Source organism: Planococcus citri, chromosome 5, assembly GCF_950023065.1.
Source record: "Planococcus citri chromosome 5, ihPlaCitr1.1, whole genome shotgun sequence".
NCBI lineage: Eukaryota > Metazoa > Arthropoda > Insecta > Hemiptera > Pseudococcidae > Planococcus > Planococcus citri.
In genome coordinates, this window is record NC_088681.1 from 3,312,380 (window position 1) to 3,328,637 (window position 16,258).

The following is a 16,258-nucleotide window of genomic DNA, read 5'->3' on the forward strand; positions in this document are numbered from 1 at the left end:
ATATTCAAATAGTAAGTACTTGATGACCACAACTTTGAAAATTGAAAAATTATTGATTCTATTACTGGTAAAACAAATTTTAGTTCTTTTTTTTTTACGTCGTGGATAGTACAGTTTGGTATTTCGTCGTGGCTATCATGATTTTTTTGTCCACGGCGAAGGAAAGTACCTACCTTATCATGTTTGAATACTCCCATTAAAATGAACCTGGTACCTACTTGATGAACTTTTTGTGAGCTAAAGCTACCTGCTCCAGTTATACCTATACCTACCCAAAAGTAGTGAACAGCCTTTTTTTTCAACATGTGACACCAATTTTTTTAAAGCCCCTCCCCCCGCCCCTATTGAATATGACTTGGGCCTGAAGTCATTTTTGGGGTCCTGGGTATGCCTAGAATCAAGTCCCTTTTGAAAAAAATTCAAAAAAATGTTTTCATTTTCGAAAAATTTTAGTACTGAAATTTAAACTTTTTTTGAGAATTACCCAGATAGTCTTGAAGAGCCAGAAGAAGAGCAAAGAACTATACCAACAACTTGACATTGCAAAAATCAAATCAAAAGAGGTGTAAAAGAAATTCTGAGAAGAACTGAAAAAACAAAAGGAACACAAGTTGGAAGAAGAACATGGTAGGTTGTAGGTATTGAGGAAAAGTGGCACCATGGACGCAAAAGGTTAAAACAGCAGCAGTAAAGTCTATTCCACTCAAAGAAAAAAGGAAACACAAACCATGGATGACTCAAGAGATACTGGATCTGAAGATTTCAAAAATGCGTAGAAAAAAACGAGGAAGGACCTCTGCGAAATATTTTCAGAAATTTATCAAGACTAACAATGAGGGTATAACATATATTTTTTTGGAGCTCAAAAACCGGTGCAACATGCTCAAAAAAATTAAAACCTTGCAAAAAAAGTGTTTTTTTGTTATTTTTTGCCATTTTTTGCCGTGTTTGGACTTCTAAGATTATCATTAAAAAAAAAATCAAGCGAACTACGTAAAAATACATTAAAATGACAATAGCTGTCCAAATTGATTTTTTTCAATATTGACGTACCTAGTTTCAACGATTTATGCTATTCTTATAAATACATGCTGGTGGCTCAGGTTCTTATTCAGTACCGAATTTTACCATTTTTGCTTATTCCGAGGCCTCCAAAGCGATTTTCGATTTATCCGGAATTTTAAAATTCCTCTACACCGCGTGAAAATCAATCTGGGAGCAGATAAAAATCCATCTTTGGTATAGTTTCGACCTATTTAACCAGTTTATCTACATTTAGGTTGATTTCCACGCCGACATCCAAGTGCACTTTTACCAAAATATTCGAGGTATCGAAAAATTCAAAAAATCAAAATGTTTTCGTGTTTAAACCCTTGACCCGAATCCAAATTCCACAATTTCGAGCCATTAGGGAGCCTTCAGTTCGATTTTGAAGTTCTTAAGAATTTTTCAATGTTTCCAGATGGGTTGGAAATTAATTTGGGCAGTTGAAAATCGAATTGTGGCTTATTTTCGACCTAAAAGTTTATCCACATTGAAGCTGATTCCAAGGTGAACACCTCAAATGCATTTTTTGACCAGCATATTCATGTGGGAAAAATTTTACAATACTGAAAATTTTCTGTTCGAAGGAAAATTTTTTAAATTTGGACCTATTTGGCGAGTTTATTCAGATTTTCAGCTAATTAAATTTTACTATGAAAAATATTTTTGACCAGGATAATTTTTTTTGGAAGAAGTCATTTTTTTATTGCGACATGAGTCGGGATGTTGAAATATTGTTGAAAAAAAATTCTTGCCCTTCAAATAACAAAGTATGGATTTATTACAAATATTATATCTTGAGAAAAATATTCTGAAAATTATTGAAAATTGAATATACGAACAAAAGACGGCTAGATTATCATTTTCTAACTAGCACTATCGGCATCAGCTGACATGCTTTCAAAACTCAAATTTTTAGCAATATCAGCATCAATGTTTCTCACAGCCTCAAAAAATGACGGATTGTTCAAAAAATCGACGATGTCGATGTTTTTGGAAGATTTTGCTTCCGTGAACTCTGTTTTGTCCTGAGGTACTGTCTCATTGTCAGTTTTATCTATTTGTACTTCAAATGTAAAATCCAGGTCTCCGGTGACGGTCAACGGGGGCAAATCCAGCATCTGAAATAAATTTACATTTGTCGGAGTGTTGAGAGAACATGTGTATGTGCAACCCCCTCTTTCGTATGTTTTTTCTTGACGATCTGTGTTGCATAAATATGTTCGACCGCATTCCTTTTCAGTATACTGGGTTACTAGAAAAATAACGCGATTTTCATCATCCATAATTATTCTCCAAAATGATTCGATAATCGTCGGATTGCAAAACATCATAATAATACAAATATTGCTTTCTATTTCTGCTCGATAAGTACCCGAGTATAAAGTCAAGGGCTTGTTGTTCTGAAAATAAATAAGGAACGATTCAAGTGCTTGCCCATTTCGAAGAATTTTTTTACAAGATGCAAAACTTACTTTTTTGCTGTATAGTCTGATGTAATAGTCGACTCTTATCATACCCTTGAATATATCATCGTTTCTCGCGATGGGAATGTAATTGAAAAGAAACTTGGTGGTTGGTTCCCATGACCCGGTTGGCATGTCCTCAGTTCCCACGATCTGGTATGCGTAGTATTTCTATACAGAAAAAAAAATTATTTGAAAAATTACTCTTTATTAACAAGAATTACGGTATTGAATACCTTTTTGATGTGAAAAACAACCTGACCCCTATTTTGGAATAGAAAATTAGATTTTCCAGCGCCTGTTATCTGCTAATTTTCGTAACTATATTATGCCTACTTTGTCCTCGTCTTCCAAAAACTCTCTGTTTAAAATTGAATCCAAGAAAGATTTTTCGTAACTTTTCATGGGCTGAATGTCAGGAAGTTGTTTTATCTGATCTAGAAGTAGCAGTGCTGGCGATTCGATACGATGAATCGTGTATTTTGTTGCACCTTTACCTTCGGCCATCGAAAAACATACTTTGTATACTGATAAAAACTCAACTTCCTGCGTTGATTTGAAATTTTCAAAATTTTCCGCAATCGTATAATGAAGCGATAGCTGTTTAAATAATTCAAATTTAGTAATGAATGAGAATCCTTTTCTATAGTGTATTGTGATGAATAATTATCGGAATGGCTCACCGGATATCCGACTTGATACATTTCTGATCCTGATTGGTTACAGTATTGCGCTTCTTCATTACTAAATTCGCTAATTGAGGGCACGACACGTGATGTGCATTGCAGATAAGGGCTGATTGTTGAGTATTTCATCAAGAAAAACAGTACACTTTCTTTCGACGTTGCATGATATTTTTTCCATTCCGATTCTACTTCCTTTTGTTTTCCAAAACGATACACATCAGGACACGCGATTAGTAATGTTTCTTTAGGACGATCATCAAGGTCTACAGAATTATCATATTGATATCCAACAAATTCGTGATTTTTTGTGCATTTGCGAGGTATCGCGAGTTGTAGCTTTGTAGAGTCGTGTTTCTTTATCACTGCTAATGGGGTTCTGAATCTACCTCTGCGTAAAATAACTTCATCTAAAATATAGAATGGCGGCAGTTGTATGATAAGAATTTTAAGATTTAAGAATAACTAACTTGGTTTTGTGAGCAGGAGAAATTGAGTTGAAAGTGATAATTATGCTCAGACTTACTTAATGAGGCTGTTTCTTTGATCAGCGTAATAATCGACGAGCTTATGAATAAAATCCATATCAAATTCATCGAGACGTAACGCTTGTAATTTTTTTTTTGACGAACGAATACTTGGAATATGCATAGGTATGGTTTGTATGAAGTTAATGTACGTAATACGTACTTCGTAGGATTTATTATTATTTTATGCTCGTTCTTGACAATCGTTAGAGATGTAGGAATGCGAAACGAAACCATCCTAACACGCATAAATCCTTCATAGTTCCATTTTTAAGTACGAGTACATATGTATGAGTCACAATATTAAGTAAATCGCGTTGACAGCTTCAACAGGTGACGATTAAATTCAAATTTTATGAAAAGCGTTGCCATTGTCATCGATTCAGACTTCGAACGAAATAGGTAGGCTACCATTACCAGCTGTGTTTAATTTACTCGTTTGTGTAATTCACATCGTGCTTATTGCATGTAGAATACATTTGCGGAGATTTGTTCTGATAAAATGTGTACCGTGTGCGTACTGTATCATTTTATCGTCTGATTATCGTGATTAAAGTTGAGAAATTGAAGCACAGATGGTGAAAAAATTGACCAAATTTCTTTATTTCAATTTGATTTTGTGTGATTTGAATGCTCTTTTTAGTGTTTTTTTCAAGACTTTTCAACTTTTTAAATAAATTTTTGGCAAAATGCCGACATTTCATAATTTTTAGTTAATTTTCAGCGATCTTATTTTTTTGTGAGTTTTTTTTTATAAATTTTTTACACAACTTTTCACACTTTTTCATGCATTTTTGACAATTTTTACAAAAATTTCATCGTTTTATGACGATTTGAAGTGGTTTTAATGCTTTTTCTGGTGTTTTGATATTTTTTTTATGTGTTTTGCTGTTTTCGTTAAACTTTGCTGAATTTTCAACTGAATTTTCATTATTTTTTTGTTATTTCGTCGCATTTTTGAGAGTTTTTACTTTTTTTGAACGTGATTTCAAGACTTTTTCAAGTGTGAAAAATTCTCCATCTTTAACACAAAAACATTACAATCGAGATAAAACTTGAAAAGTTTGTAAATTTTTTTTCAAGATCACGCAAAAAATGTTTTCAAAGTTTGAAAGTTTGAATAAATATCAGAATTTAACATCAAAATTATTAGAAATGAAGTATAAAAAAAGCTACTTAAAGTAAAAAAAAAACCTAAACGCAGATCAATTTTTTCAAGATTCGTGATAAAAAATGTTGAAAAAGAGAAAAATGTGTAAAACTGGGTGCTTCTCAAAAACTATTTTTTCATAAAATAAAAAAAAAAACACCAACTTTACAAAAAATTGAAGAAATTTTCATTTTTTTGAGCACCCTTTCATTTTTAGAGAAATCACTCAAATGATTTAGATGTAGTAGGTCGTAATTTTTCTCAAAAAAAATTGATAAAAATAGGGGATGAAAATCCGATTGAGCTTTGAGTGAGAATAGTTCATCCAATCAAGTTTTCATTGACCCACTTTTGGAAATTTTGCAAAGGTTTTACGTTGAAAAAATTGACTTTATCCGATTCGAAAGAAAATTTGAACTTTCGAGTTAAGGGTACCCCCGGATAAGATAGGCAAAATGCCCTTAACCTCGGATTTTGATGAAACTCACAGGGTATGTTTAGTACACCCAAAAAATAATTTTGGGCCCATAGCCCGCTCCCCACCCCACCCCCCTCAGCCAGGGGGCCAAAAACGCGTTTTTCAGGGGCGAAATTCTGTATCAGCGCGTAATTAAGATAAATTTATTCTGTAAACGAATATAGTTAGAGGGTACATGGGGGTACCTCCCTGAATTTTTTCAGAATTTTTCATCGCATGGGGGGAGAAGGGCGGACAAAAGAAAACTTTAAATCGACATTACTCCGGAACGAAAAAACATACCAAAACGATTTTTTCGTCAAATATGTATCTTTAGGTCTACTTTCTATAGAAGTCATCACCCGGCCATTTGGAGTGGTGGGTCAAGCTGAAAAGCTCAAGAAACTCTCAAAAAACCACGTTTCTTACGTTTCTCTTCAAAAATATGGACAAATGGCGGAAATCGAAGAGAACCAAGTTGTTCAGCGTGAAATTTTACCTCAGAATTGTGTAATTGAAAATTCATTTATGCCGCGTGATCGTAAAACTACACGTGCAGAAGTATTTGTGATTATATCAAGATAGCTTGAAGGGTATTCCTGGGTAAATAGGTGAAATGCCCCGTCCTCGGATTTCTGAAATTTTGATGAAACATTGTTGGGTAAGTACCATTGAAAAAAATGTCTGAACCAAAACATCCCCCCGCCCCACCTGCCTTGCTCACAATAGCGAAAAAAACCTTTTTCAAGGGAAAAAAATCATATAAGTGTCAATCCGAAATTTCCCGGAAAAAATTAAAAAATTGCTGGAGGCTCTGGAATGAATGAAAAGTAGTTGTAGCATGTAGTTTGTTGATGTGTGGAATACAGGGTCATCGAGAGGGGGGAGGGCAAAGGAGGACAGTTTGTCTCGGTCATTTTTATTTCAAAATTTTGAAAAAAAATCCCATTCGAAGCCAATTTCGATGCGATTTTGAAATAATTTCTCCGATTCAATGAAATATGGTGGACCACTCCCTGAAAAAAGTCGGCGTATTTTGACCAAATAAGTATAGCAGAAGCTTTCATTTTGAGTTGGGAAGGGGAATTTTGTTTTAAACAGGGGATCATTTGGGAGAATTCTGACGCAAATATGGAATTTTTCGAATAAATTGTTTTTTCAGTTTTTCTTTCTTTTTCAAGGGGGGGGGGCGGGGGCGCATACGCTGTCTAGAGGGCTCGGGAAAAGAAGGGCCTGTGATGAAAAAAAAAACTGGTTTTTTACTGCTCAATCACAAATTTTCGAAAGATCTCGCCCTCGTTTCGTCCTGGGCTTGTGTTTTTTTCTTTTCAAAATTTCAATTTCTAAAAAAAATTGTTTTTTATTCCTTTTGAAATCAAGATTTCAAAAACTTTCGCCCTTACTGTGCTCATAGGCCAATTTTTTTCTTGTTTTAAAATTTAAACGATTCACATTTGGGCCCCCAAAAATCCAAAACAGAAGATGGAAATTTTTGTAAGTCATACGAATTATGATATCAATCGACAAAATTGGTATTTTTTCCTTATACTTATCGGACGACAAATTTTCAGTCAAACCTCCTCCTCCCCCCACACCTCTCAAAAAACCTCTACTATATTTTTCTGCCCAGAAATAGGGCCAAATTATATTTTTCACTGGCCCCCATTGGCTCTCGATGGCTCTGGTGGGAATTAAATTGAAGAAATTATGCACATTGGTTCTTTTCTCTGAAAAAATTCGTGTTACATGGAAAAGTTTGCGAATTGCCCACAAAAACATTTTTTTTTCAAAAATTCGCCAAGAATTTAAAAATGAATTTCTTCTCCTGAAATGTTGGTTACCTTCAGAAATTTGAAGACTTTTTTTTGGGGGGGGGGGGGGGGTTGTAATTAAGTACTTGATTGTTACACCCGTCGTGATTTAAATCAAGTTGTTGAGGTCAAGTTTTTTAATTAGGTCTAAGAATTTTTTAATTTCGGAAGGGTCGTCTGGTATGAATAGGGATCTTTCGTTTATTTGTAGGGATAGTCTGTGCTGATGTAATGAGGGACAGTGAAATAGTAAGTGTTGGACAGATATAAGTTCTGACAGGCAGAACTGGCATGTGGGTTTTGGGGCCTTTTCATAGAGGTGATTCAGGGTGATTTTTATGTGGCCAATTCTCAACCTGGTTATAATGATTTCTTCAAGTCTATTTAGTTGAAATAGGTTTTTCCAATGCTGAGTAGTTTTTTTGTGGTGAAAGAGCTTGTTTGATGTTTGGAGGGACCAAAAGTTTTGCCATTTCTTGAGTGTGTTTTGGGTGAAGATAGATTTAAGGTCGTCAGCTGTGATAAATGTGAGAGGAGAAAGAGTAGTGGCAGATTTCGCATTTTCATCTACAATTTCATTTCCTTTGATTCCAACATGGCTGGGTATATATACATAAACTGGATGGAGACGTTTGAATTTTGTAAATCAAATAGAGTTTTATGAATATTTTGAATCGGAAAATGTGAATTCAGAAGTGTTCCTTATTTGTTTGAAAGTTTCTGCTGCTCGATCTAATATTTTTTGTAAAGTAAGTATTTTTCTTGCGAAATGAGCATCAAAATTGTTGCCCTATTTCACGAACGGGAAAAGGTCATAATGCATGTGTCTTGAATTTTACTATTGGATGACTAAAATTTTTACAGAAACTACCCCTCAGATCTTTTCAGTTGAAAAAAAATCCAAATTCCAGCCCACTTTGTACTTGATCCTAATTGTTCATCTACGTATAAAGAAAGCTCAAGTACCGTGAATTTCATTCGAATTTTTTTGAAACCCCCATCTCAACGTCTTGAAATTTATTTGAACACCAACAAAGCGAACCTCAAAGAACAACTACTCGCTTTACTCTCAAAATCCCACAAAACATCTCGTATATATGTATAGAAACTTCGCGGAGAATTTCCGCAGCAGTTTTTCAAATCACATCCCACACATGAATCAAAGGAATGCAGATACTCGTATTTCCACAAACCAACGAATTTTTGTCTTTTTAATTTAAAATACGTGTAGCATTTCTCGCGAATTTCTTCAAATTTGAAACTTTGATAATCGTGTTTAAATACTTTCTATTTAACTTGCCGAGATTAAAGTTTTCATTAAGGGATCGTTTGATTTCGAATTATGAAAAAAAAAACACAACTATTTCCTCGAGCATCTGGTACAAGAAGATGACAGCTTTGATTATCATAAACTAATATTGGAAGCGTTGATGAAATAAAATAATTACAGATCTTGAAACCAAACAGAAGCTTATGTATATTACGCTTGAGGATGTCCTGAACCCCTTCACCAGTTTATCCCTCCTTGTCATGCATACTGGAGTATTGCTAACTTCTGATTTGAGAACATTTACGAACATCGAGTCACTTTAACTTAATACTTCCATATGTAATTAAAAATTCAGCTTCGGGGTGATGAAAACAAAACTCACTCTCAGAAGGAAAAAGATACACGAAGATTGTCACCGCATCAAAATACGAGCACATAATAGCATCAAAGACGAAGACAGACCAAAAATCGTTTCGACGAAAAGACTGCAGCGTCAGATAGTAAGGAAAAATACTCGTATACGACGTCTACGAGCTGTTGGTGAAATTAAGTCCATTTGAAATTGGAAATTTCGCTCGTTATTGCCATACTTTTACATTTAAAAACCATCGGCGCGAAAACTTTTAAGAAGCCGACGATTACAATTTTTTTGTTTTAGTACAACATGATAGGCCCATAAATGAACAAAGTTTAAACACAACGACGACGACGCCTACGAAAACAAAGAAAGAAAGAAAAGAAAGAAAAAAACAACAGTTACCCGAGTACAACGTAAAGTATAATATGGCTCTGGTAAAGAAAAACGTGAAAACTCTTCGGAATTTTCCCCACCAGCTGCTCCTCGTCTTCGGTATGGTGGTATTCTTTTGGCCAAATATGGTGGTCGGTGTTTTGAAGTACAGTCTCGTTTCGGTCATTTGTCAAACGTTATTGGTCGACAGTATTTTAATTTCGAATGTAATATTTTAATGGAAAAGGACGGACAACCATAAATGTTACCTTAAAGCTATTTTCGTAAAAGTTTTTTAACACTAACTTTGCTTTAAATTACTCTCGACTTATTCTTATATTTTACACTCGAGTCTCGGTAATTGTCGAGAACTAGCTGCAACTTTGATACTTTGGTTTTGCGCGCCAGAGTGGAGAAAAAAAAAAGTTTGGTTTTCAAAACTTTCTCTAAGCTTTTTCCAAATCGCTTTTTAACTTTTCGTTCAGGAATTTATTACCGAGCTTTAATTAAACCGGTGCTAATAAGTGAATGTTTTACAAGGGTAATTTTTTACCGAACATGGCGCCGATGCCATCAGCTCTCCCTATGCAAAAGAGACTCACATCAGGATACTTAGGTATAGGTAGCAAAGTTAGCTCGTCAGCTTTTTCTCGCACTGTAATTACACCGAACAAACTTACTTCACCTTTAAATTAGCTTTTAAACGGTCTAATGCAGTTTGTAAATCTTTAACCGCATCCACGTGCAAGGTAGCGAGATGACCGGTCGAATAATATTATCTGTTTTCTGGCTTAATTTTATACGCACCACCTCCTCCTCCTCCTCAGAAAACTTGTATTAAGTCAATATAGACGATTTCTCATTTCATCGACAAGATTGTGGAGGCAATTTGGGTATCAGGGATACCTCAATTAATGGGCAAGTTTTAGCTGAAACTTTACTCAACTCGATATTTGCCTCCTAATTATTCCTTCCTGCGTCTTCGGTCAAGAAATCGACCTGGCCCAGCGTGCAAAAGATTATCACACAGCACCATATTAGGTAGGTACATGAGCGCGAGCGGACTCATTAAGTATTAAAATCCTCTCCTAATATCGCGTCAATTTATCGCCTTTGTGTAGTTTTATGTACATACTCTGTGATACCTACTCGTATGTACAAAAACGTGTGTGTTGTAAATGTAGGAACGTAAGCGTAAGCGCCAAGCGCCACATTCGCGATAGCAATTACGTTAATGCTAAGGGATTTACACCGTTATTATACCGAGTTAAAATCTATAAACATTGCCCCAGAGACAAATGCTGACATTTCAATCGCATTTCCTCCAAATCAATAAAAATATTGTGTTCGATGTGTGACAATGTAACGTGTCTGATTAGTTCGTTAATTATTATGAATCTTCGTGTACATCGATGTGCTTGCAATTCTTGCTATTGTTGTGTTTCTGATGATTTTTTTCCACCGGAGTTGTTTCGGTTTCGGTTTTTGAAACATTTTATCTAATTTTGAAGATGATAAGGGTACTGGATCGTTGGCAGATATTCAGAATTTAAGATCTGGAGGGGATTTTTTTTTAGAGAGAAAGAACCTAAAAATCTTCAAACATCTGCAAATGTTAAGTTTCTTGTCTATGTCACGATATTTCCACTTGTATCGATAAGATCAAGTACCTATATGTAATTATTAATTACATCATTTCTGGTTCAATATCTCGTCATATTTTCAATTTTTAAGCCAAAATACAATGACTGTTTGATAACTGCTTTTGCTCGATCTTCAACTACTGAAGTACCTCGTACTTACATCATTTTGACCATTATTTGAATTTCAATATACTTAGGTAGTAATAATTTTGGGCTAACTTAATTTAATTTTGTTGCAGGAGTCGGTGCGATTTGTTCTGCGAAGAAGAATAATGAAGAATATTCCGATCGGTAAGCGTTTGAAAATTTATGCAATATTTTCATAGGCAGGTACCAACAGGTAGCAAGCTACGAATTCGTAATTTGGGGAAATTTCTTGCAATCGCTCAAAGTTGAATTTCAGGCTCCTAGTGCAAGAAAGGGGGTAACACAATGTTTTCAAACGCCAAAAATAAGGAACCCCGGATTTCCCCTTCCGATTTTTTTGGAATGCTGATTTTTGGATGATTATGTTTTACAGCTCTTGATTTCTTATCGATTAAGAATGGTGAAGGGAGTTGGCTCTGACAATGACCACATCACCCCCTCCTCCTTCCCCAAGCCATACCTGATGGTACTCTTCGAATTATGCATAGAAAAACATATTCATGTAAAAAATGAACATAATCAGAAATTTACTGAAAATTAATAAAATAAAATTAGGTACTTTAATAACTAGATTTCAAAAAAAAAAAAATGTAAAAATACTGGTAATTTAGCAGAAATTACTATCTAAGTATATAGTGACTTAATGTTACAGAAAACCATTAGTACTCTATTAACAATCACCGTGGTAATTAAATTTCAATAAGTTACCATGTTATCAGATAGGTATATATCGAAAGTTTACCAAAAATCTAGATAAATTTACCTAAAATTACCAGTAAATTACCAATTAATAAGGATTACCAGAAATTTAACAAGTATGTACCAAACATTACTTGTACATAAATTTACCTAAGGAATGACCTGTGATTTTACAAAAACTACTGAAAGTTAGCCAGAAATTACAGTAATTCTACAAAAATTACTGTAATTTTACAAAAGTTACTGTAATTTTACAAAAAATAGCAGTTTTTTTGCTAATTACTAAAAATTACTAGAAACTTACCAAAATTTTACCAGACATATCAAAAGTTTACCAAAAATTAGTATGAATTTAATTTACCTAAAATTATCAATAAATTACCAATCATTAAAAATTACCAGTTATTTACCAAGTAGGTATGTACCAAAAATTACTAGTAATTTACCAAAAAATTACCTGTAGTTTACCAAAAATAGCCTGTAATTTACCAAAAAATAGGTGTAATTTGCCATAAATTACTGGTAGTTTACCAAGTATGTACCAAAGATTACTGGTAATTTATTAAGAAAATAACCTGTAATTTGCAAGAAATTACCTATAGGTAATTACCCATCATTAATGATCACCAGTAATTTGCCAAGTATGTATGTGTCAAAAATTACTAATAATTTACCAAAAAAATGCCTGTAATTTACAAAGAAATTACTTGTGATTTACCAAAATTACCTGTAATTTACCAAAAATTACCCGTAATTTACCAAAAATTACCCGTAATTTACCAGAAATTACCCGTAATTTACCAGAAATTAATACCTGTAATTTACCAGAAAATACCTGTAACTTACCAAAAAAAATCACCTGTAATTTACCAGAAATCACCCATAACTTACCAAAAGTTATCGGTAATTTCCCAGAAATTACCCGTAACTTACCAAAAGTTACCTGTAATTTACCAGAAAAAACCCGTAACTTACCAAAAATTACCTGTAATTTACCAGAAATACCCCGTAACTTACCATAAATTACCTGTAATTTACCAGAAATAACCAGTAATCTACCAGAAAGTGCACCAAAAATTACCTGTATTTCACCAGAAATTACCTGTAATTTACCAGAAATTACCCGTAACTTACCAAAAATTACCTGTAATTTACCAGAAATAACCCGTAACTTACCATAAATTACCTGTAATTTACCAGAAATAACCAGTAATCTACCAGAAAGTGCACCAAAAATTACCTGTAATTTATCAGAAATTAAATGTAATTTACCAGAAATTATTACCTGTAATTTACCAAAAATAACCCGTAATTTACCAAAAATAACCCGTAATTTACCAAAAATTACCCGTAACTTACCAAAAATCACCTGTAATTTACCAGAAATAACCCGTAACTTACCAAAAATTACCTGTAATTTACCAGAAATACATTGTAACTTACCATAAATTACCTGTATTTCACCAGAAATTACCTGTAATTTACCAGAAATAACCTGTAACTTACCAAAAATCTTCTGTAATTTACCAGAGATCACCCATAACTTACCAAAAGTTACCAGTAACTTTTGTAATTTACCAGAAATTACCTGTAATTTACCATAAATTACTTGTAATTCACCATAAATTACCTGTAATTTACCATAAATTACTTGTAATTTCATCAGGGATGAAAAGCTAGCCGAAAGCTTAAAGCTAAAAGTTGAAAGCCTAGCAGATTTTCGCACTAAGCTAAAAGCCAAAAGTTTGCAAGTTTCATTTTTTCCAAGCCAAAAGCTAGCCAAAAGTTTCATTTTTTTAGCTTTTGTCAAAGGCTTTTTTGCAGAATTGAATTCTCTAAATTCAGAAGAAACAAAAAAATGAAAGAAATTTCATTCAATTTTATTTTAATACGATTTAGTGAAATGAAAAAAAAAGGAAAATAATTCTAACAATGAAAATGAATATTCTCCACTATCACTAATTATGAAATCAATGTACCTGATCTCATTTTTAATTCCCTTTTTTTTTGTCAATTGATGGCGTATCAGCTAAAAGTTTAAAGTCAAAAGCTCAAAGCCAAAAGTTTAAAGCTATAAGCTTAATGAAATATAGTTGAAAGCTGTTAGATTGAAAATTAAAATATGAGGGAAAGCCATTGGAAGCCGAAAGTTTGGCTAAAGCAAGCCTTAAAAATCGAGATAGCCGAAAGCTAAATCCAAAAGTTTCAATTTTGAAATTTCAAGCTAAAAGCCAAAAGCTGAAGTTTCATTTTAAGGTTTTTCATCCCTAAATTTCATAAATTACCTGTAATTTACCACAAATTACCTGTAATTTACCAAAAACTACTCGTGATTTATGGAAAATGACCAGTTATTTGCGAAACATTATTAGGTACAACTTCACCAGAAAATACCAGAAAATTACTAATAATTTACCAAATTACTGAAAACGACAAGTAATTTTCCAAGTACATGAAAATAACTGATAATTTACCAAAATTTACCAGTAATTCATCAATAATTACCATAGTTATTCGCAAAAAATTACCAAAAATTTGCCACAAAACATCAAACTGTACCAAAATTTATTATAAATTCACCATAATTACCAATATACTTAATACCAATTACTAAAAATTACCACTTATTTACCAAAAATTACTTGTTTTCGCAGGAATTTACTTGTAAAAATTACCAGAAATATGCCATAAATTACCTGTGATTTACCAAAAAAGATAAGTTTGCCAATATCACTGAAAAAAAACGGGTAAATTACCAATCATTAAAATCCATTAGTAGTTCACCAAGAAAAATCAAAAAATGGCCAATAACTTATGCCAAAAATAACCAGTCGTTCACCAGAAATGATCAGAAATTTACCAGAAGTTGCCGGTAATTTACTAGAAATTAGCAGTAATTCCCCATTTATTGAAAATATGTATGTACTTATGATGTATCCAGATCAACTCACTGTAAATATTGGAAATTAGGGTTTTCTTCGATGTATGATATTCAAAGCTGAACAGGATTTTTTTTCAAGTTTTCAAAACTTAGTATCACGTCGTCACACAGGTCCATAGTCGTAAAAACGTTGATTAAAATTTCCTTCCAAAAAAGCATTACTACTCGTATTTCAGAACCCCTGATTCTCCCTCCATTCCGATGACACTACCTCATCACGAGAATGATAATGGTCTATATGATGTGAAATTGGGCCTCTCCTTCTTCAAGTAGGCCTAATGCTCAGAAAAATCAAACTACAAATTTTGATTCTGTTAAAACTGGTCAAAAAAATTATCGTTTCCATCGAAGGAGAATGAAATTGACCAATTTCAAAATGTTCTCGAGTTATAATCGCAAGTGCTGAAATTCTCAAATCCGTGCATCTTGCGCCATCTATCTGTACAGCAGAATTTCATCGATCCAATCCTGGAAAATACTTTCAAATTGGAATTTCCATCGCGTACCGCTATCTTGTGTCAGTTCAAAGTTCATATAAGCAGACTTGGTTACAAAAAGAAATACATTTTGAAAATGGGGACTTGTGGTTCGAAGTTATTCTGAAAGAGAGCAGCTTGATGATTTTCTGCTGTTCTTCAGTTTTGGGCGAAGGAATTAAACGCTGGTATTATGCTGTTTTGATTCATCTAGCATCATCGAGCACTTGGTTTATTGTTTAAATAAGTAGGTACTCGTGATCTTGTTATGTTTTATTTTCTTAAATACGTTGATGGAAAGTTATGGGATTCTGTAACCCAAAATGAGAAAAAAATAGGTCTTTGAATATTTGCAAAGTTACGATTTTTTACTGTTCAAAGGGTTGAAATTTATAAATTAGTGAGCGAAATTTTCCAGTAGGAGGTGATTCTCTGTCAAGATTGATATAATAACCTGAAACGATCAAAATTTCATCCCTAAAGTGAAAATTGGTCGATAAATTGGAATATTTGCTCATCTATAATGTTACAGATTTTTTAAAAAGAAGAATTCGTTCAACAAACAGGGCAGGCTTTTGATGTCTGCATCAAAAAGTGTATGTTTCCCTCCCCAATCCTCGTTCCCATCAGTATATAGGTATATTTTTAGATTGCACGTTCCAGTTGAGCTAATTAGTATCAACGTTGGCCTTGATCCGATCATGTTTTTAATTAAAGAACCGTGATAACTGTAACGAAAAAAGTGAAAAGTAAACGATGCGATGGAATTAGTATTCTCGATGAGTATAAGCAGATTACAAAAAACAAAAACTATCTCACACCCACTCGCACGTAGGCTTTTTAAAATGAATACAAATTAAAGCGACCGACGACGCAATGAAAAGTGTTGGTGTTGTTGTTTTTAGACAATATTAAAATAAAATTCGAAACTATAATTCGAATACTTTTGTAGAATAATAATCATTAGATATGAAACAAGTCCAATATTACTTCGCAAAAATTCGATGCAATGAGCAAAGTATCAACAAAGGCGGAATAAGACTTGAGCCTGAGCCTTCTTCATAATGTATAAGTATCGAATTGGCCAAATATAGCTTATTTTCCAACGGAAGAGCGAATGAGTTGTATAAAGAGAAAAAGAAACTATGAGAGTTCCATCGAGCAAAAAATTATGGTTAGATGAGAAGTTTTCATTATTTCGGACTGTTTTTCGT

General features: G+C 33.5%; 2 protein-coding genes across 4 annotated transcripts in view; one reads left to right on the forward strand and one right to left on the reverse strand.

Moving 5' to 3' along the window:
- LOC135847766 (uncharacterized) overlaps window positions 1-16,258 on the forward strand; it is a 51,311-nt gene that overhangs the window by 10,903 nt on the left and 24,150 nt on the right. For all 3 annotated transcript variants that reach the window (XR_010559231.1, XM_065367464.1, XM_065367465.1), the window contains exon 2: window positions 11,021-11,072. The gene's annotated coding sequence lies outside the window, so the exon portion shown is untranslated. The remainder of the gene's footprint in view (window positions 1-11,020; window positions 11,073-16,258) is intronic.
- Window positions 1,802-3,789, reverse strand: LOC135846920 (uncharacterized). Its single transcript, XM_065366283.1, has 5 exons — window positions 3,720-3,789; window positions 3,194-3,603; window positions 2,847-3,110; window positions 2,520-2,681; window positions 1,802-2,447 (listed from the first exon to the last, which is right to left on the reverse strand). Exons 1-5 carry the CDS (start codon window positions 3,787-3,789, stop codon window positions 1,911-1,913), a joined length of 1,443 nt encoding a protein of 480 aa, XP_065222355.1. The 3' UTR covers window positions 1,802-1,910.